Source organism: Heliangelus exortis, chromosome 22, assembly GCF_036169615.1.
Source record: "Heliangelus exortis chromosome 22, bHelExo1.hap1, whole genome shotgun sequence".
Taxonomy (NCBI): Eukaryota; Metazoa; Chordata; class Aves; order Apodiformes; family Trochilidae; genus Heliangelus; species Heliangelus exortis.
Window position 1 is genome coordinate 2,363,374 of NC_092443.1, and position 20,101 is coordinate 2,383,474.

Here is a 20,101-nt window from a genome sequence, read left to right on the forward strand (position 1 = left end):
ATTCCTGTCAAGTGTTTAATTTTCAAAAATAAAAATAAATAAAATAAAAAAAATTAATTAAATAAATAAATAAAATAAATAAAAATGATTGCGTTCTTAGAAGTGATTGGATGAAAAAGATTTAAGTAAAAAGGATTTCGTTCTTAGAAATTGTTTAATTTAAAAGGTTTACATGAAAATTATTAGAAATTACGGAGTTAAATGTCTTTTAAATTCAATAATTAATAATAAATAGTTGTATTTAAATAGATCTATTTACATAATAAATATTCATTTCATTATTTACATAAAGTTTATTTAATCATTAGAAATTACGGAATAATTGATATCTTTTAAATTCAAGAATAAATAATAAATAGCTCTACTTTAATAGAACTGTTTACATAATAAATATTTGTTTATTTACATAAAATTATTAAATTATTAGAAATTACGGAATTAAGTAACATCTTTCAAATACAATAATTAATAATAAATAGCTCTATTTTATTAGAACTATTTACATAATAAATATTTATTTCGTTATTTACATAAAGATTATTTAATTAAGAGAAATTATGGAATTAAATAATTAACATGTTTTAAAAAGCAAAAAAAAGTAAAAAGGAGTAAAAGTAGTAAAAAAAAAAAAAAAAGGAAAAGTAGTAAAAAGGTCACACCTGCAAAGCTCCTTTTGGGAAGAGCAGACAGGTTTAAATGACCAAAATTGACCAAACAGAGTATTCTGTCCCGTGCATGTCTTACCTGGTATAAATTTGAGGGATCACAAGGGTCAACCCCCTTCCTTCTTCTCCTGTTCCTGTTTGCTTTGGCATCCTGGGAGGATTCCATCCGTTCCTCTGCCTGTGGTCCTGATCCATACCAACCTGAGTCCTTGTGTTCCTGCCTCCAGCTCCCGACTGCTGCTGACTCCAGGATTCCAGCCTGGACTTTCCCAGGGCTGCTCTGCAGCCTGGGTGGTGATGTGAGAGTTATTTTCCTGTATATTTGTATATATTTAGTAATTTTTCCTTTTTATCCTTACTGCTTCATTAAAGCTGTGTAGTTTAGTTTCCAACCCCTCAGTCTCTCTCCCTTCTTTTCTCTCCTTTCTTTATCAGGAAGGGGAGGAGCCTTAATAGAGAGCATCTGGTATTTGGCTTAATTGCCAGGCCAGTGTTAAACCCTGACAGGTGGTCAGGAGATGAACCAGATGTTTCCACCTAAGGTGATATGCAAAGTCATCCTGACTTGCTGGGGTTTTTAATAGATAAGGACAGACCCTCTTGCAGCAGCTCTGGATGTCTCACCCGTGGGTGGATGCACTTGCTGGGAAGGTTTTCCAAATCCTCCCTGCAGCCGGGGCTCCCTGGTGACCATGGGTCTGGATGATGGTGCAAGTGTGATGGATCTTTCTTAATCACTGTCCTTTCTCTCCTGTAGTAATGATTTGATGCATTACCCTGTATGTTTTCTGTCTGTCTGCTTTAAGTACCTTGTTTGGTTATTTTGCTTACCTGGTTGTATTATTTAGCTATCACCAGGAAAACGTGGTTGCTCTTTTCACTCTGGTGTCCAAGTCTCACTACCATCATCAACTGGCAAAACAGGGAGGGATGGCTGGTGGGACTGTGGGACAAATGGAACAACAAGAAAGGCAGAGAGATGGACAGAAGGTGAGACAGTTGGCCAGGTGGATGGTAGAACAGCAGGAAAGGGGGGCTGCAGGCAGGACAGCTGGCTGGGGGGACAGCCTCCTGCTTCCCCAGGAGGAAAAGACCAACACCAGCCTGGCCAAGTTCTGCAAGGTACACAGGAGCTGGAAGAACACGTCAGTGTGGCCAAGTCCCAGGTCAACAAGCTGCAGGCCAAGAGCCATGAGATGGGAGCCAAAGTGCGACCTTCCTCCTGCCCTACAGCTGCCTCACTGCCCTTCTCTTTCCCCGTTAGAATGGACTCAGAAAGCAGTGAAGCTCTGGACCTCCAACCCTCCCCCTGAGCCCCCTAATACCTCCCACCCACACACACAACTCCCACCCACCCACACCTTACCAACCTTGGTGAGCCAATAAAAAGCATCAAGCAGTAGTGGTTGGTGTGAAGCTGTAGCTGAAGGTGTGGGTTGCCCCGTGGTGTGACACCAATGGGCCCCCAGTGTGGTGTCCACAAGATGGATGGATCTTATACAAGATGGCTGACCAGCCCGTGCGCCAGCACGCCCCACAGAGCAATACAAGACAACTCATGGCAGCCCACACCTCATCCTGCCCCACGGTGCACCTCAGCCACCTCCCACCCCACACCAGCCCCACGGACACGTGTGTGGGGAGCTGTGACCAGGGGGGCTGATATATGGCTGCAGAGAGAGGGTGGGATCCCAGGAAGTTGGGGGCTGCAGAGCTTGGGTGACCCCCTGGGCCCTCTCTTGACGCTGCAGCTTCCCCCTTGTCCTGCCCGTGTCCTTCCCCCACCCCTCCCACTCCGTCGTCCTCCTCGTGTCCCCTCCTGTCCCCCCCAATCCGTCCATCTGTCCCCCCCAGTCCCTCCCCCGCTCCCGGCGCCGCATGACCGACCCCGGGGGACCCAGGCGTCCGGACGGCGCCCTTCCCCCTCAGGAGTTTGGGCCATGGCGGAGGAGGGGCTGCAAAGAGCCCTGTGGGATCACACAGGGACTCTGGGGGACCGAGGGGGGCATCTGTGGGACCGAGAGGGGCATCTGTGGGGCAGAGGAGGGATCTGGGGGGCATCTGTGGGGCAGAAGGGAGGATCTGTGGGCCACAATGCGGGGGTGGGGACCCGGCTTGCCTTCCCCCCTCCCCTGGCCCACTGGAATGTAGTACCTCGTGGGGACACTTGTCACCTCTCCGATGACAAAGTAGACACCATGTTTGGGAACCACAGCCAACTTCCCCCCACCCCACACCCCCGCCAGCCCCAGGGATGGCCACACGTCGCCTGGCTGGAGAGGCGAGATAACAATCCCCCCCCCCCATGTCCCGATATAGACTTGACAGGGACGAGCTGTCACCACCCTGGGGGTGACGGGACATTGGACAGGGGACCCAAGCGTCCAGACCCCATAGACAGCTTCCCCCCCCCCCCCCCCCCCCCTTCCCTCCATGGGGATCCAGGCGTGCGAGCCCCATAAACCCACATAGACGGGGAACCCAGCAGTCGGGTCTCCGTAGAACTGACCCCCCCAAGGAACCCAGGTGTCCAAGCCCCCATAGTCCCATCCTCCCCCCACAAAGGGACTTGGGCACCTGGGCCCCACAGACCCCCACACACAAGGGACCCAGGGGTCTGGGCCCCATAGACACCCCAGATCCCAACATACAAGGGGGCTGGGCATCCCGTGTTCTACCCCTTAGGTCTGATCCAAAAAACAGGCTTAGGGTTGGATATGTGAGGCCCCGATGCTGGGCTCCCTGGAGGAATGCCATGGGGCTCTCCCCTCCCCCTCTCTTATCAGCCGCCCCCTCCCCAGGAATGCTCCTCCCTCCCCCCCCTCCTCCCCACAGCACCCTATAAATGCTGTGGGGCTGCGGGGCCCCAGTAGGTCCCGGTGTAGGGTAGAAAGACAGAGGGTGGGGGGCTGGGGGGGTGTGGGGGGCAGAGGGAGGGATATGGGGTGCATACAGGGGTGGGGTGGGATATGGGGTTGGGAAATGGGGTATAGAGCGGGCTATGGGGTGTACAGGAGATCTGTGGGGCACTCAAGGGAGCTGTAGGGTGCTCAGAGTGTTTATGAGGAGCAGGGATCTATGGGGGCTATGGGGAACATGGGGGACTAATATCTCTGTGGCCCACAGGGATATTCAGAGCACATATGGAGGCTCTGGGGCAGAGGGGGCTCTGGGATCTGTGGGCAGCATGGTGGGGCTATGGGCCACAGGGATCTGGGGCCATAGAGGGTCTATTGGGCACAAGCGGGGTATGGGAGCTATGGGGCACAAGAATCTACGGATCAAAGGTGTCTACGGGTGCTGTGGGGCACAGGGGTGCTGTGGGATAGAGGAATCTATGGAGCAGTGGGGGCTATGGGGATCTACGGGGTACAGGGAGCCAAGGGGCACAGCCTCTTACCCTCCCCATGTCCCCCCCAGCTCCCTCCATCTCTATTCACCAGACCCACAGACTCCAGGTGAGGGTGCCAGCGTGGGGCAGCCGTGGGGCTGGGCACTTCGGGGGGGAGGGGTGGGTGGGCAGAGTGCTATAGGGTTTGTGTATCACTGCAGGGGAGCCGGGCACCTGCTGTGGGTTCTGTCCATGGGGCTGAGCATGGGGATGGGGCTGTGAGCATGGCTGCAGGGGGCTGCAGGCTGTCAAGAGAGGCAGCTGTGCTATGGGGGGCTGTGCATGATTATAGGGGCAGGGGTCCAGGCATGGGTCCGGACATAGCTATGGGGGGTCTGGGTATTGCTGTGGGGTCCAGATGTTGCTCTGGAGGGGGAGGTCTAAGCACAGCTGTGAGGCTCCAATGCAGGAAGCCCTGCATGGCTCTAGGGGGCTGCCCCATGGCTATAGGGCCCATGGCATGGCTATAGGGGGTCTACGCAAGGCTGTGGGTCCCATCTCTATATCCCTACTGACGGTGCCAGGGGAAGATGGGGGACGCAGTGCTGGCAGCGCTGGGGGCAGCGGCCCCATTCCTGCGGGCGAGCGAGCAGGAGCGGCTGGCGGCCACCACCAGGCCCTTCGATCCCCGCGCCGAGTGCTTCGTGCCCCACGCACGGCTGGAGTTTGTGCGGGGCCGTGTGGTGGGGAGGCAGGGAGGGGAGGCCACGGTCCAGACTGAACTGGGAGAGGTGGGACAGGGGGGGCACAGGAAGGGTTAATGGAGCAGGGGTGGGGAGGGGGCTGAGGGGTGAAAGGGGTTAATGGGGCTTAGGGGGGGAGAGGGTTAATGGGGAGGGGGTTGATGGGGGGCAGGGGAAGGGGACTGGGAGTTAATGGGGGCGCATGGGGGCAAAGGGTTAATGGAGTGTGGGGAGGGGGGGGTGGGGATGGGGGTGAAAGGGTTTTATGGGGGGTGGAGGTTAATTGGGGGTGGGCGGTCACTGGGCCCCATCCCTCAAACCATGGTAAATCCTTCAATCATCCCTCATCCCTCAATCCACGGGAAATCCCCCAACCCATGAGGTGTCCTCCAACCTATGGGGGACCCCTTAACCCATGGGAGATGCCCCACGCACGCATGGGGCACCCCGCAACCCATAGGAGACCTCACAACCCATGGAGGATGCCCTCAAGCCACGGGGTACCTCCCAACTCCTGCCATGTCCCTGTCCCCCAGACCGTGACAGTGAAGGAGGCCGATGTCCACCAGCAGAACCCTCCCAAGTTTGACAAGATTGAGGACATGGCCATGCTGACCTTTCTCCATGAGCCCGCTGTCCTCTACAACCTGAAGGAGCGCTATGCCGCCTGGATGATCTATGTGAGCCTTCCCTGAGGCACCTGGGAACTGGGCTGGGCCTGTCCCACAACCTGTGGAGGGAATAGAAGCTTCTGTTATTTCCCTAAAGCTCTTGGGGTGCACCTAGAACTGCCTTCCAGACAGTCTATGGGCTATCTAGAACATGCTATGGCTTCTCCATAGACTTTGGGGAACCTAAAATCTGGTGTCCCTTCTCCAGAATGCCATGAGCCACCTAGACCCTAAGATGTCCCATCCCTGGACCTCTTGGGACCACCCAGGATTAGGATAACCTTTCTCCACATCTATTGAGCCACCCAAAACGAGGATGTCCCCCCCCTCCAGACTGGCCACCAAGACCTGGGATGTCCTCTTCTGGTGGGATGAGACCTCCTGGCTCTAACCCACCTTCCTTTCTTCCAGACCTACTCAGGGCTCTTCTGTGTGACAGTCAACCCCTACAAGTGGCTGCCTGTCTACAATGCTGAGGTGGTGGCTGCCTACCGGGGCAAGAAGAGGAGCGAAGCTCCACCCCACATCTTCTCCATCTCTGACAATGCCTACCAGAACATGCTGACAGGTAGGGACCTCCCACCAGGACCCCAAAATAGAAGACCCCACCCTACAAAGTATGCCCTGACCTAGACCTGGTCCTCACCTGGGACGATGGGGAACCCCAAGTCCCCAAACATCTCCCCTAACTTCATCCCACCTGACTTCTCTCTTCTTCTGGCAGACCGAGAGAACCAGTCTGTCCTCATCACGTAAGTCCCCACATCCCTGCCCCGGAGTGGTGGGGTGGGATGGAGAAGCTGCCATGCAGCTCCCCACCATCTCACTGCTGTCCCAACCAGCGGAGAATCCGGGGCGGGGAAGACAGTCAACACCAAGAGGGTCATCCAGTACTTTGCCACCATTGCTGCCATTGGTGACCGCAAGAAGGAGGCGGCCAACAGCAACAAGGTGTGTCCTCAAGTCATAGCCCCTCAGTGGTGACCTCCCCCCAACAATGTCCACACCTTGTCCTGCTACACATTGTTCCACCCCACCAGGGAACCCTGGAGGACCAGATCATACAGGCCAACCCTGCCTTGGAGGCCTTTGGCAACGCCAAGACCCTCCGGAATGACAACTCCTCCCGTTTCGTGAGTGGGGCAGGGTCTGTGGAGTGGGGTCCATGGGGCAGGACCAGCCACAGGAAAGTGGCCACCCCCACCTGATGCTGTTGCTCTCCCAGGGGAAGTTCATCCGTATCCATTTTGGGGCCACTGGGAAGTTGGCATCAGCTGACATTGAGACCTGTAAGTGGGTTGAGGGGTCAAGGAGACAAAGTATCTATCATCCCTCCCTCCCCTTGTCCCACCATCTGTCTAATCCTTCATCTCTTGGTGTCCTCATTTCCTCATCCCTCCATCTCTTCACCCCTGTCTCTTCATACCTCCATCTCCTTAAGTCTCCATCATCTCATCCATTCCTCCACTGCTCCGTGTCTTCATCCATGTCCATCTTTCCATGTCTCCATCCACCTCCTCATCCAAACCTCTCCCCACCTTCTCTTGCTCTCCCAGACCTCCTGGAGAAGTCCCGTGTAATCTTCCAGCTGAAGTCTGAGAGGAACTATCACATCTTCTACCAGATCCTCTCCAACAAGAAGCCAGAGCTGTTGGGTGAGTCAGGCAGGGGGGCTGGTCCTGAGTCTTGGCCTTGGGTCTTCCCCTTCCTCCACTTCTCCTCTCTATCCTGGGGGATTTGGGCCTGGAAATGCTGAGTTTGTGTCTCTTGTCCACCATGAGTAGAGATGCTTCTCATCACCAACAACCCCTATGACTACAGCTACGTCTCCCAAGGAGAAGTGACTGTGGCTTCCATTGACGACTCGGAGGAGCTGTTGGCCACTGACGTAAGGGGTGGGATGGGGCAATGGACATCCTGTAGCTGAGGAGAAAGGGAAGTGTTGGTTGGAACATGGAGACGTTAAAAGGTGGATAGAGGAGAGGAGGAGGGTAGAGAGATGGGAAGAAGGTGTGTGGGTGGAATGGGGTTTGGGATAGAAGGCAGGACATGAGGAGTGGGGATGGGTGGGAGTAGAGATTGATGGGGGAGTCCTCAGGTGGATGGACAGACCGGAGATCAGGAAAGGGAGAGGGACACACAGACAGTGGCCAGCAGTGGCCACTCCTTCAGCTGAGCAGTGAGAGTGTCAAGGCCCTCTCCGACCCACTTCCTCCTCACCTCCCAGAGTGCTTTCGATGTCCTGGGCTTCACTGCTGAGGAGAAAGCTGGTGTCTACAAGCTGACGGGCGCCATCATGCACTTCGGCAACATGAAGTTCAAGCAGAAGCAACGAGAGGAGCAGGCAGAGGCAGATGGCACTGAAGGTGGGTTGAGTTGGGACAGTGGGACACACAGCTTTTGGGGACACACTAGGCTGAAGGGCAGGTAGGACATGACTGTGTCTTCTTCATGCTCTGCAGATGCTGACAAGTCAGCTTACCTGATGGGGCTGAACTCAGCTGATCTTCTCAAGGGGTTGTGCCACCCCCGGGTGAAAGTGGGCAACGAGTATGTAACCAAGGGGCAGAATGTCCAGCAGGTCTACTACTCCATTGGGGCTTTGGCCAAGTCTGTCTATGAGAAAATGTTCAACTGGATGGTGGTGAGGATCAACAACTCCCTGGAGACCAAGCAGCCACGGCAGTACTTCATTGGTGTGCTGGACATCGCTGGGTTTGAGATCTTCGATGTAAGGCCTGAAGGCATCTGGGGGGGTCTGGGGCTGGTGTCTCAGGCACTGGGTTCAGGCAGCTGGAGGTTGATTTGAAGTTTCACATTGGCCTTGGAATTGCCCAGCTGGCCTTCCACTCATTTCCTTGAATGCCAACTTGCTTTGCATTATGCATTGACTCCACTGGGTGTTGAGTTGACTCCATTGACCCCACTGTGTGTCACGTTGACCCTGTTGATCCCACTGGGTGTTTTGTTTGTTTTCAGTTGATTCCACTGACCCCACTGGCCCACTCCTCTCTCTCTCCCCAGTTCAACAGCTTTGAGCAGCTCTGCATCAACTTCACCAATGAGAAGCTCCAGCAGTTCTTCAACCACCACATGTTCGTGCTGGAACAGGAGGAGTACAAGAAAGAGGGGATTGAGTGGGAATTCATCGACTTCGGTATGGATCTCCAGGCCTGCATCGACCTCATTGAGAAGGTATTTCCCCCTCCACAGCCTCCTGGGGACTGGAGGTTCTTGTGGAGAAGTATCCTTCCAGTTGGTGCTTGCCACGGACCCTAAGGTGAGTGACTGGATTTGTGCTTGGTTTCCTTCATGTCCAACGAGGTCTTCTTCTCCCTAGCCCATGGGGATCATGTCCATCCTGGAGGAGGAGTGCATGTTCCCCAAGGCCTCGGACATGACCTTCAAGGCCAAGCTCTATGACAACCATCTGGGCAAGTCTTCTAATTTTGGGAAGCCACGCAACATCAAAGGGAAGACAGAAGCTCACTTCTCCCTCACCCACTATGCTGGCACGGTGGACTACAACATCCTGGGGTGGCTGGAGAAGAACAAGGACCCCCTCAATGAGACAGTGGTGGGGCTCTACCAGAAATCAGCCCTCAAGCTCTTGGCTAACCTCTTCTCCAACTACGCTGGGACAGAGGCTGGTGGGTGAATTGTGGTTGGGTGATGGGTGGATGGAGAAAGTTTCCCACAAGATGCTCCTTCTTTACCACATCACCTCACCTCTATTTTCCCCAGGTGGAGATGGAGGGAAGGGGAAAGGAGCCAAGAAGAAAGGTTCCTCCTTCCAGACTGTCTCAGCCTTGCATCGGGTGAGGGACCTCCCACAGGGAAGAGGGAAGACAACGTCCCTGCAGAGGACAGCCCCAACACCCTCTGGTTCCTCCCCTGCTGCCTCCCCTCCTCAACCTCTTCTCTCCCCCCTCCTCCTCCCCAGGAAAATCTCAACAAGCTGATGACCAACCTCAAGACCACCCATCCCCATTTTGTCCGCTGTCTCATCCCTAATGAGCGGAAGGAGTCAGGTGAGAAGAGTTGGGCATGGTGATAGTGCTGAGGGTGGCTCATAGCTGACCACTCCCTCTAACCCATCACCCACCAGGTGTGATGGACAATGCCCTGGTGATGCACCAGCTCCGCTGCAACGGGGTGCTGGAGGGCATCCGCATCTGCCGCAAGGGCTTCCCCAACCGCATCCTCTACGGAGACTTCCGGCAGAGGTAGCAGATGTGAACTATGGGGGAAGGGGAAGGGGTGGACAACCCTACTGGGGTTGACTTTGTGGTGTCCATCCTTTCTGACCACCAGGTACCGCATACTGAACCCCACAGCCATCCCTGAGGGACAGTTCATTGACAGCCGCAAGGGCGCTGAGAAACTCCTGGGGTCCATTGACATTGACCACAACCAGTACAAGTTTGGGCACACTAAGGTGAGGTCATGTGGTCTTTCTGTGGTCCCACCATCCACGTACCCACCCGCCCATCTGCGGCCCCATCTGTCCTTCCATTTAACCCACCAACCCATCCATTCATCCATCTGTCCACCAACCGTTCCCAACCAACCTATCTGCTCACCCAACTCCTTCTTCCACCCAGGTCTTCTTCAAGGCTGGGCTGCTGGGGCTGCTGGAGGAGATGAGGGATGAGCGTCTGTCCCGCATCATCACCCGGATCCAGGCTCAGGCCCGGGGGCAGCTCATGCGCATTGAGTTCAAGAAGATCTTGGAGCGTCGGTGAGAGGGGGAGGAGTCCTCATCAGGGAGAGACCTCCAGGGGGTCACCAGGTCCGTGAGTTGGTAGCATCTGTGTCCTCCTGATAGGGATGCACTCCTGGTGATCCAGTGGAACATCAGGGCCTTCATGGGGGTGAAGAACTGGCCCTGGATGAAGCTCTACTTCAAGATCAAGCCCTTGTTGAAGAGTGCTGAGACAGAGAAGGAGATGCAGGTGGGAGAAGGAAGGTGATGGTGCAGGCATGTTGGGACAACCAGTAACACAACTTGGATGGGGTGGATGGACGGAGGGTATCACTATTATTCTGGTGCAGAACATGAAGGAGGAGTTTGGGCGGCTGAAGGAGGCCCTGGAGAAGTCAGAGGCACGGCGAAAGGAGCTGGAGGAGAAGATGGTCTCCATGCTGCAGGAGAAGAATGACCTTCAGCTCCAAGTGCAGGCTGTGAGTGAGGTCACGCCCCAAGACTACTTCAAGGGGGGTGACCACCAACATCCCCCCTGCCAAGCCACTCCTCTTGACCCACTCCCTCCAAATACAGGAGCAGGACAACCTCAATGATGCCGAGGAGCGCTGTGACCAGCTGATCAAGAACAAGATCCAGCTGGAGGCCAAGGTAAAGGAGCTGACAGAGAGGTTGGAGGATGAGGAGGAGATGAATGCTGAGTTGACAGCCAAGAAAAGGAAGCTGGAGGATGAGTGCTCAGAGCTGAAGAAGGACATTGATGACCTGGAGCTGACTCTGGCCAAGGTGGAGAAGGAGAAACATGCCACTGAGAACAAGGTGAGGGCTGAAAAGGCTTGAGTCAGCTTGGCCTGGTTGTGTTGGGCTGACCCAAGGTCAGCTGGCTTGGGCTACATCAGGGTGACCCAAGGCCCTTTGGGTTCTCCTGCATTGAAATGGCATCAGTGGCCAAGACCATCCTCCCCCAGCTCTACCCTACCTTTTGGCACCTTTCTCCTCCTGCAGGTCAAGAACCTGACAGAGGAGATGGCTGGGCTGGATGAGACCATTGCCAAGCTGACGAAGGAGAAGAAGGCCCTGCAAGAAGCTCACCAGCAAGCACTGGATGACCTGCAGGCAGAGGAGGACAAGGTCAACACCTTGACAAAGGCCAAAGTCAAGCTGGAACAGCAAGCTGATGATGTGAGTGAGGGCCTATCCCAACTCAGGCACTGCCGAGTAGCTTCCTGGGGCAGAACTGGTGAAAACCAGAGGTTTCTCTCATTTTCTGTGTTTCCACGCAGCTTGAAGGCTCCCTGGAACAGGAGAAGAAAATCCGGATGGACCTGGAGCGGGCCAAGAGGAAGCTGGAAGGTGACTTGAAGCTGACTCAGGAGAACATAATGGATCTGGAGAATGACAAGCAGCAGCTGGAGGAGAAGCTCAAAAAGTGAGGCTGGTGTTCCTGCCATGGGGCGAGCTGGTTGGTGGATGCAGGCAGGGACCTCAGCTCTCTCCACCTTCTCCTCTGCAGGAAAGACTTTGAGATCCACCAGCAGAACAGTAAGATTGAGGATGAGCAGGCACTAGCCCTTCAGCTCCAGAAGAAGCTCAAAGAGCTCCAGGTGAGGGATCCAGGGTCTGCCTAGTTGGGGTGGGCTGCAGAGCCTCCAGCTGGTTGGGTTGATGAGTCTTCAGGTGTGAAGAGTCTGCAGTGGGTTTAGTTGACTTGAGATGAACAGTCTACAGTTGGTTGGGATGAGAGGAGATGATGAGATGAGATGATGAGATGAGCTGAGATGAGCTGAGATGAGCTGAGATGAGCTGAGATGAGCTGAGATGAGCTGAGATGAGCCAAGCCTGGTTGGGTCAGGCTGAGTTGAAGAGTCTCCAGCTCTTTGGGTTGACTTGAGTTCAAGAGTTCCCAGTGGAGCTCAGCGGAGAAGTTGGGTGGAGTCCAACCTGATGACAGCATCTCCACCCCTGGACCACAGGCACGGATCGAGGAGCTGGAGGAGGAGCTAGAGGCAGAGCGAACAGGCAGGGCCAAAGTGGAGAAACTGCGCTCGGACCTGTCACGGGAGCTGGAGGAGATCAGTGAGAGGTTGGAGGAGGCAGGTGGTGCCACCTCCGTGCAGCTGGAGCTCAACAAGAAGCGGGAGGCAGAGTTCCAGAAGATGCGGCGGGACCTGGAGGAGGCCACGCTGCAGCACGAGGCCACGGCCGCTGCCCTGCGCAAGAAACACGCAGACAGCGTGGCTGAGCTCAGCGAGCAGCTGGACAACCTGCAACGTGTCAAGCAGAAGCTGGAGAAGGAGAAGAGTGAGCTCAAGCTGGAGCTGGATGACCTCAGCTCCAACATGGAGCAGTTGATCAAGGCCAAGGTAGGAGGAGACCAAGGTGGATGTCTTACCTCTGTGGTGGCCATCGGCCTGCAGCTTCATTCCTCTTTTCTGTTCTTTGCTTCTCCAAGGTGGGCATGGAGAAGGTCTCCCGTACCCTGGAGGACCAGGCAGCTGAACACCGTGCAAAGCTGGAGGAAACCCAACGAGTCCTCAATGACACCAACACCCAACGGGCCAAGCTCCAGACTGAGAATGGTGGGAGTCCTGACCTATGGCAGCCCCCACCTGAGAGCTTCACCCCTTGCTCCACATCTTGCCCCTTTCCCACCCTGAAACACTTTTCCTACCTCTGCAGGAGAGTTGTCCCGCCAGCTGGAGGAGAAGGAGGCTCTCATCTCTCAGCTCACCAGGGGCAAGCAGTCCTACACCCAGCAGATGGAGGACCTGAAGAGGCAGCTGGAGGAGGAGATGAAGGTGAAGTTCCTGGGGTCTCTCTTCACTCTTTTAACCCCTGTTGTGGTCTTGGGGTCTCCAGGAGAGTGACAAGACAAGGTCTCCTTCACTCTCGTGGTGGTAGCACCAAAAAATGAGTCAAGTTCAGACTGGTTGGGTTGGGAGGTGTCATCTAAGGGTGGCTCCATTGGGTTGCACTGGTCTAACAGCGGATGGGTCGGTCTGGGCTGGTCAGCTGAGAGGTGGCTGGGTTGGTCTACAGGCAGCTGGATGGAATCAGACCAGGTGAAGTAAAATTGTGCCAGCCTAAATGTGTCTGAGTGGGTCTAGAGGTGGTGAGGTTGGGTTGGGATGGTTTAAAGACATCTGGGCCGTGAAATCCCACTGCTTCCTGAGTTGGAGGACATTGAAATAGCTCAATGTTATGTGGTCCTAATGGTCCCACCTTCTCCTGAAGTCCTAAGGAAAGCTGGTTTGGTCTAGAGGAGGTCTAAGGAAGGTTGAGTTAGTCTACAGAAGGTCTGGTTGGGTTGCTGTGATGAAGACCAAAACTAACTCAGTTGGAGAACCTCAAGATGGCTCTGTGTAGTGAAATGAGGCAACCAGGTGCCACTAATTGCCAGGTAGTGGGCATGAGCTTGTGTTAAGCCCACCTGTGCCTGATTAGGGCAGGCCCCTACTACACATGAGCAGGATTAGGGGGCCAATGAAGCTCACTCCTGAGGAAGCCAGGGAGGAGGTTAGCTACTGTCAGAGCAATAGCACCGATCCAAGCCAGGCAGCCCTGAGGGCAATAGACTCAGAGCACTATTCATGAGTTTCTGCTGGAACACCTGGGTTGGACCTTGGAGCGCTGTGCCCTAAAAGAGGTTCATCTTGCTACAGCTCTGTGTGACGTGGACCCAATGGTCCCACCTTCCCCTCACCCCTCCCAGGCCAAGAATGCCCTGGCCCATGCCCTCCAGTCGGCCCGGCATGACTGTGACCTGCTGAGGGAGCAGTATGAGGAGGAGACAGAGGCCAAGGCCGAGCTCCAACGCTCGCTCTCCAAGGCCAACTCTGAGGTGGCTCAGTGGAGGACCAAGTATGAGACAGATGCCATCCAACGCACCGAGGAGCTGGAGGAGGCCAAGTGAGTGACCTCTCCACAGAGGGAGACAATGGCGGGCAACAAACACATCCCCAAGGATCCCCAACAAACTCCTCCAAGCTTTGACACCATCCTTGAGGGTAGTGGAAGGACCAAATCCTTCCTAGGGGCAACCTAGGTTGGGTTTGGGACTGGGCAACCTCTTGGACCATCAGAGTGGCCCATGAGGAGGACGGAGGGTATCCCTCTGCTACCTGGGCAATCTGGTGGGGTGCCTTCTATGGGGCAAGGGAGAGTGGAGACCCCTCCATTGTAGAAGGATCTGGAGCAGCCTATGGGTGGAAGAAGGTTGGAGTTGGCACACTTACTCCATGGGCTATCACAGCCAGGTCTATTTGTTGTTCCCCGGGGCAGGAAGAAGCTGGCTCAGCGGCTGCAGGAGGCTGAGGAGGCAGTGGAGGCAGTCAATGCCAAGTGCTCCTCCTTGGAGAAGACCAAGCACCGGCTGCAGAATGAGATTGAGGATCTTATGGCAGACGTGGAGAGGTCAAATGCAGCTGCTGCCTCCCTGGACAAGAAACAGAGAAACTTTGACAAGGTAAGAGTTACATGATGGTGGGATGGCAGGAGAGGGGGACATGTGGAGACACCCTGATCACTGTCTTGGTCCCAGATCTTGTCCGAGTGGAAGCAGAAGTTTGAAGAGTCACAGACTGAGCTGGAGGCATCACAGAAGGAGGCCAGGTCCCTCAGCACTGAGCTCTTCAAGCTGAAGAATGCCTATGAGGAGTCACTAGAGCACCTGGAGACCTTCAAGAGGGAAAACAAGAACCTCCAAGGTAGACCAGTGTTCCCCTACCCACCTCATTGGTCTCCACCATGTTCCACATGGCCTGATGGGATGTCACCCGTGCAGAGGAGATCTCAGACCTCACAGAGCAGCTGGGTGCCAGCCACAAAACCATACATGAGCTGGAGAAGGTCAGGAAGCAGCTGGATGCTGAGAAGCTGGAGCTTCAAGCTGCTCTGGAGGAGGCTGAGGTGAGCCAAGCCATGGTCCCACATGTCCCCATGGTCTTCTCTGTGGTCCTCAACATCCCCTCTGTCCTCCCCAGGCATCTCTGGAACATGAGGAAGGGAAGATCCTGAGGGCCCAGCTGGAGTTCAACCAGGTCAAGGCTGACTACGAGCGCAAGCTGGCTGAGAAGGATGAGGAGATGGAGCAGGCCAAGCGCAACCACCTGAGGGTGGTGGACTCACTGCAGACCTCCCTGGATGCCGAGACCAGGAGCCGCAATGAGGCTTTGAGGCTGAAGAAGAAGATGGAGGGTGACCTCAATGAGATGGAGATCCAGCTCAGCCACGCCAACCGCTCTGCAGCTGAAGCCCAATCCCACCTGAAGGGAGCCCAGACCCACCTCAAGGTAAGATCTCTCACCTCTGAGGAAGTCTTCCTAACTCTGTGGAGCTGTTGGCTGACGTCCATCCTACTTGATCCATCAGGACACCCAACTGCAGCTGGATGATGTGGTCAGGGCCAATGAGGACCTGAAGGAGAACATCGCCATCGTGGAGAGGAGGAACAACCTCCTGCAGGCAGAGCTGGAGGAGCTGCGGGCAGTGGTGGAACAGACCGAGAGGGCACGGAAGTTGGCTGAGCAGGAACTGATTGAGGCCAGTGAGAGGGTCCAGCTCCTGCACTCACAGGTGAGACCTCACATATCTCCAAGGAGAAAAACCACCTCCACCCAGAACCCCGGACTTCTCCTGGGTTGACTTACCAAGGATCTTGTGCTGCTGGGGATCCTTGAAGCCTGCAGAGATAAGCAGGGAGGAGCCCCACAGTCACCTCATGAGATCTTCTCCTCCATCCCCAGAACACCAGCCTCATCAACCAGAAGAAGAAGATGGAGGGTGACATCTCCCAGTTGCAGACGGAGGTAGAGGAGGCCATCCAGGAGTGCCGGAATGCTGAGGAGAAGGCCAAGAAAGCCATCACCGATGTGAGTGCTGTGGTGGGGCTGCCATTTTGGACACCTTCCACCATAGGGTGATGGAAAACGTACCTTAGACCTCCTTCTCTGATGCCTTCTTCCCTTGGTCAGGCGGCCATGATGGCAGAGGAGTTGAAGAAGGAGCAGGACACCAGCGCCCATCTGGAGCGGATGAAGAAGAACATGGAGCAGACCATCAAGGACCTGCAGCTGCGTTTGGATGAGGCTGAGCAGCTGGCCCTCAAGGGAGGAAAGAAGCAGCTACAGAAGCTGGAGGCCCGGGTGAGGGAGCTGGAGAATGAGTTGGAGGCCGAGCAGAAGCGCAACACTGAGAGCATCAAGGGCCTCCGCAAGTCTGAGCGGCGAGTCAAAGAGCTCAGCTACCAGGTGGGATGGCTGCAGTTTCTTCCTTCTTCATCTAGATCCATGGTGTGGCCTAAACCACAGCAGAGTTGGTGGGCAGAGGAACAGGGATTACCCAGAACATCACCCACTGCCCCTATTACCATGCATTTAAAACATGGTTGGCCACAGGGACATGAATGACCCAAAAAGTTGACCTGATGAGAAAGACCCAGAATATTGACCTGGTGGCCACAGGGACACCAGTGACCCAGGACTTCAGTTGTTAACTCCATACCCAAAGAGACCTAGGACACAAGACATGTCCTAGATTTCAGGACATGACCTGATTTCACCCATGATTTTGAGGGTGATTAACCCGGTGGTCACAGTGTCACAGAGAAGCTAGAGCACAGCTCAGCCTCCACCACTCCTTGCCCAGGAGGTCTCTAAGCAGGGAAACTGAGGCACAGAAAGAGCCCAAGAGAGATGGTCATGCCCTGGGGCCAATCTCCAGCTGCATCTCTCTCCTCCCTGCAGACAGAGGAGGACAAGAAGAACCTGCTGAGGCTGCAGGACCTGGTGGACAAGCTGCAGATGAAAGTCAAGGCCTACAAACGGCAGGCAGAAGAGGCGGTGGGTACCTTGGGCAGGGGTGGTTGGATGGATGGTTGGATGGTTGGATGGATGGATGGTTGAATGGATGGATGGTTGCTTGGTGGGATGGACTGGAGAGACCCCCCTGACTCCCCTGCCCATGTAGGAGGAACAGGCCAACACCAACCTGGCCAAGTTCCGCAAGGCTCAGCACGAGCTGGAGGAGGCAGAGGAACGTGCTGACATAGCTGAGTCCCAGGTCAACAAGCTGCGGGCCAAGAGCCGCGACATGGGAACCAAGGTTGGACCTGACCCCTTTTTCACTGTTGTCCCATGGCCACTCCACAACCAGCCACTCACCAGTTTCCCCCCCTGTCCCCCCTGCCCCTTTTCTCTCACCCTACCCCAGAAGCTGCACGATGAAGAGTGACACCACCACGAATGACCCCACCATAACCCACCCCCATCCAAGATGGGGTCCTAACGAAGTAGAAGTAGTTCATTAACGACAGCCAGAAGATCCCCGGTGTCTGCGAGTGGGGGAGGAGTGGGGGGAGGCACACAATGTTTCCTCACCCACCTCACCCCACAAAAACATGACCGTGGAGAAACATCAGTGGTGAAGAGGTTTAAATGGTGGCTGAAAGGGGTATCCAGAGGGGGTTATGATGTGGGGCTACGGGAAGGGGCACCAGGGAATTATGGGAAACAAGTAGAGGGGGTGTCCAATTAGGCTGAGTCCATGTCAGGATCTGGAAGAGAAAGACAAAGGGGTTGGAGAAGATGGTGGACAAGGGGATCCAGGCATCTGGGACCTGCTCCTACCCCACTTCTACCTCGTCCCACCGCTGGGGCCATCTTGGTGCGGTAGGCGATGAAGCTGTCCAGGGCGAAGAGGAAGGAGAGGATGAGACTGAAGGTCTGGGGAGGAGAAAAAGGGGTGAGGTTTGGTCAATATGGGGGCAGGGCATGCTTGAAGCGGGGGCAAGGTTTTGGGGTTGGGAGGAGAGGGGCACTCACAAAGGTGGTGGCTGCCAAAGCATCACGGGAAGAAGCCAAGGCCACCAGGGCCACCACAAAGAAGATTATGGTCCCGCTGATGGCCCGAAGGAGATCCTGGGAGAAGACATGAAGGGACACCATGGGGACATAGAGAAGGACATAAATGTTGGAGGGGAATGCTGTAGGGACATGAAGGCACATCATGGACCCATGGAGAAGGACAAGGGGGTACACCATGTGTACATGGAGACGGAGGGGGGACAACATGGGTACAGGAGGGGACACCATGGGGACACCAGGAAATGCCAGGGTATACACAAATGGAACATGCCATGGGGACATGAGAGGGGACACCATGATGGCACCTTGGGAACATTGGGAGATGCTGGGGGGACAAAGGAATATCCTCAGGGGACACACCAGAAGATGCCAAGATAAACATGGAAGGGGTGCTATGGGGACAAGAAGGGGACACGGTGGGAAAAGTGTGAAGCAGAGGTGGGTTGGTCATGGGTCACGTACCAGGCAGGGCCCATAGCCATGGGGCAGGTGGGGGGGGTCCCGCAGCAGCTGTGCCCCCAGGGCAGCCGCCCCTGCCAGGGTCTGCAGCAGGGCTGGGGCCAGCGTGGGGGGTGCAGGGGGAGCCAGCAGCCCCACAACAGCCCCACAGAGCACCTGAGGGACACAGACATATATGGGGGGGGGGGTGCACGGAGGGAAAGCAACAGCCCCACAACTGATTCATGGGCGACAGTGGCACCTCTGTAAAGCCCCATAGCCCCTCCCAGCACTCCACAGCCCCCCCAAGCACTCCGTAGCCCCCCCCCTAGCACCCGATAGAGCCCCATAACTCTCTCCTCCTCCCTCCAGCCCTATAGCATCCCCACAGGACTCCATAGAGCCCCACAGTATCCCCATAACTCCCCAGCATCCTCTAGCACCTGTAACAAACCCACAACAACCCCAGAGCTCCATAGCACCCCACAGAGTCCCATAAAGCATCATAGCACCCCCCCCGCCCTCCCCTGACCACCTACCAGCTCAGCCCCCAGCAGCAGCCCCTTAGGGGTGCGCAGGACCCCAAAGTCAAAGGCCCCGGGTGGCTCCTCCTGTCCCATAGTGGGGGATCTGTGGGGTGTGGGAAGCTGGGAAGCTGCGGGGCTCTGGTTAAGGGGGGAGTTTTTAGTGTGTCGTCATTCCTCCTCCACAGTGACAGGCAGTGGAAGGATGGGGGACAAAGGGACATTGTGCAGGGTGTGGGTGGCTGTGCAGCTGAGAGCGACTGGGAGGCACTGGGGGGCGAGGGGGGGGCAGTGACTGAGGTATCTGGGGCAACTGGAAGGAACTGGGGGCAATTGGTAGCTGCTGGGAGAGACTGCGATGTGCTGGGATTCTGCCCCACCCATGGGTTCTACCACTCCCCACCCACACAGTGCTGGGACATCTGTCATCTCCTTGTCACCCCCACCCCCATCCTGTCTCTGCAGGAGGGAGCTGGGCTCAGGGGCTGTGGAGTGACCTGAGACAGCCCCAGCCCCTGGGTGGAATGAGCCCAGATGGACCTTGGGCATTCTGGACATGAACACCCTCAGGACTGCCTGACAAACAACTCCCAAGATCACACAAATCAACCCCTCCTTGGGACACTCCCAAGGTCACTGGGGATGCCAGAGGACACCCCCACAGAAAACTTTTGCTGGCCCTAACCCTCACATTTAACCCTACCCACAGCACCACAAAGAATCATGCTACAGATTTGCTTTTTTCTAAAAACCTCAAATCTACCACCCCTCAGTGGTCACTCTCCCACTGATGCTCAATATTTCTCCAAAACTCCAAATGAACAGGGCTGGCAAAAAAAAATGCAGAGTGTCCACCAAAACCTTTTGCTGGCCCTACCCCTCACATTACACTCTATCCACAGCACCACAAAGAATCATGCTACAGGTTTGCATTTTACCAAAAACCTCGAATATACCACCCCTCAGTGGCCACTCTCCACTGTCACTCAATATTTCTCCAAAACTCCAAGCGCACGGGACTGGCAAAAAAACGCAAAGAGTGACCACTGAAAACTTTTGCTGGCCCCAACCCTCACATTTAACCCTATCCACAGCACCACCAACAATCGGGCTACAGGTTTGCATTTTACCAAAAACCTCCAATATACCACCCCTCGGTGGG

The 20,101-nt window shown here is 55.2% G+C and overlaps 2 protein-coding genes and 2 long non-coding RNA genes across 5 annotated transcripts; 1 reads left to right on the forward strand and 3 right to left on the reverse strand.

Annotated features, from left to right (window-relative positions):
- Positions 1-785: 785 nt before the first annotated feature.
- On the reverse strand, positions 786-1,997 carry LOC139806423 (uncharacterized). The gene is made up of 2 exons (XR_011730241.1): positions 1,290-1,997; positions 786-952 (listed from the first exon to the last, which is right to left on the reverse strand). It is a non-coding gene; the product is annotated as an uncharacterized lncRNA (long non-coding RNA).
- Positions 1,998-3,502: 1,505 nt separating this feature from the next.
- LOC139806382 (uncharacterized) lies at positions 3,503-7,719 on the reverse strand. Of its 2 annotated transcripts, XR_011730228.1 has the most exons (5): positions 7,631-7,719; positions 6,837-7,327; positions 6,615-6,806; positions 4,569-5,469; positions 3,503-4,117 (listed from the first exon to the last, which is right to left on the reverse strand). It is a non-coding gene; the product is annotated as an uncharacterized lncRNA (long non-coding RNA). The 2 variants fall into 2 exon arrangements; XR_011730227.1 differs by having other exon boundaries at positions 4,569-6,806.
- LOC139806380 (myosin-6) lies at positions 4,587-17,531 on the forward strand. The gene is made up of 38 exons (XM_071765911.1): positions 4,587-4,787; positions 5,276-5,419; positions 5,822-5,978; positions 6,135-6,162; positions 6,253-6,361; positions 6,451-6,543; positions 6,636-6,699; positions 6,967-7,065; positions 7,195-7,298; positions 7,638-7,776; positions 7,873-8,141; positions 8,435-8,605; positions 8,751-9,060; positions 9,155-9,228; positions 9,354-9,441; positions 9,519-9,636; positions 9,725-9,848; positions 10,015-10,151; positions 10,239-10,365; positions 10,466-10,594; positions 10,692-10,934; positions 11,121-11,297; positions 11,399-11,544; positions 11,629-11,719; positions 12,089-12,478; positions 12,568-12,694; positions 12,795-12,913; positions 13,828-14,024; positions 14,397-14,580; positions 14,656-14,821; positions 14,899-15,023; positions 15,098-15,406; positions 15,486-15,689; positions 15,860-15,985; positions 16,088-16,363; positions 16,859-16,954; positions 17,082-17,216; positions 17,325-17,531. Exons 1-38 carry the CDS (start codon positions 4,587-4,589, stop codon positions 17,343-17,345), a joined length of 5,817 nt encoding a protein of 1,938 aa, XP_071622012.1. The 3' UTR covers positions 17,346-17,531.
- On the reverse strand, positions 17,529-19,186 carry LOC139806381 (CKLF-like MARVEL transmembrane domain-containing protein 5). Its single transcript, XM_071765912.1, has 5 exons — positions 18,955-19,186; positions 18,440-18,592; positions 17,936-18,031; positions 17,752-17,836; positions 17,529-17,667 (listed from the first exon to the last, which is right to left on the reverse strand). Exons 1-5 carry the CDS (start codon positions 19,033-19,035, stop codon positions 17,645-17,647), a joined length of 438 nt encoding a protein of 145 aa, XP_071622013.1. The 5' UTR covers positions 19,036-19,186; the 3' UTR covers positions 17,529-17,644.
- Between the last annotated feature and the right edge of the window lie 915 nt (positions 19,187-20,101).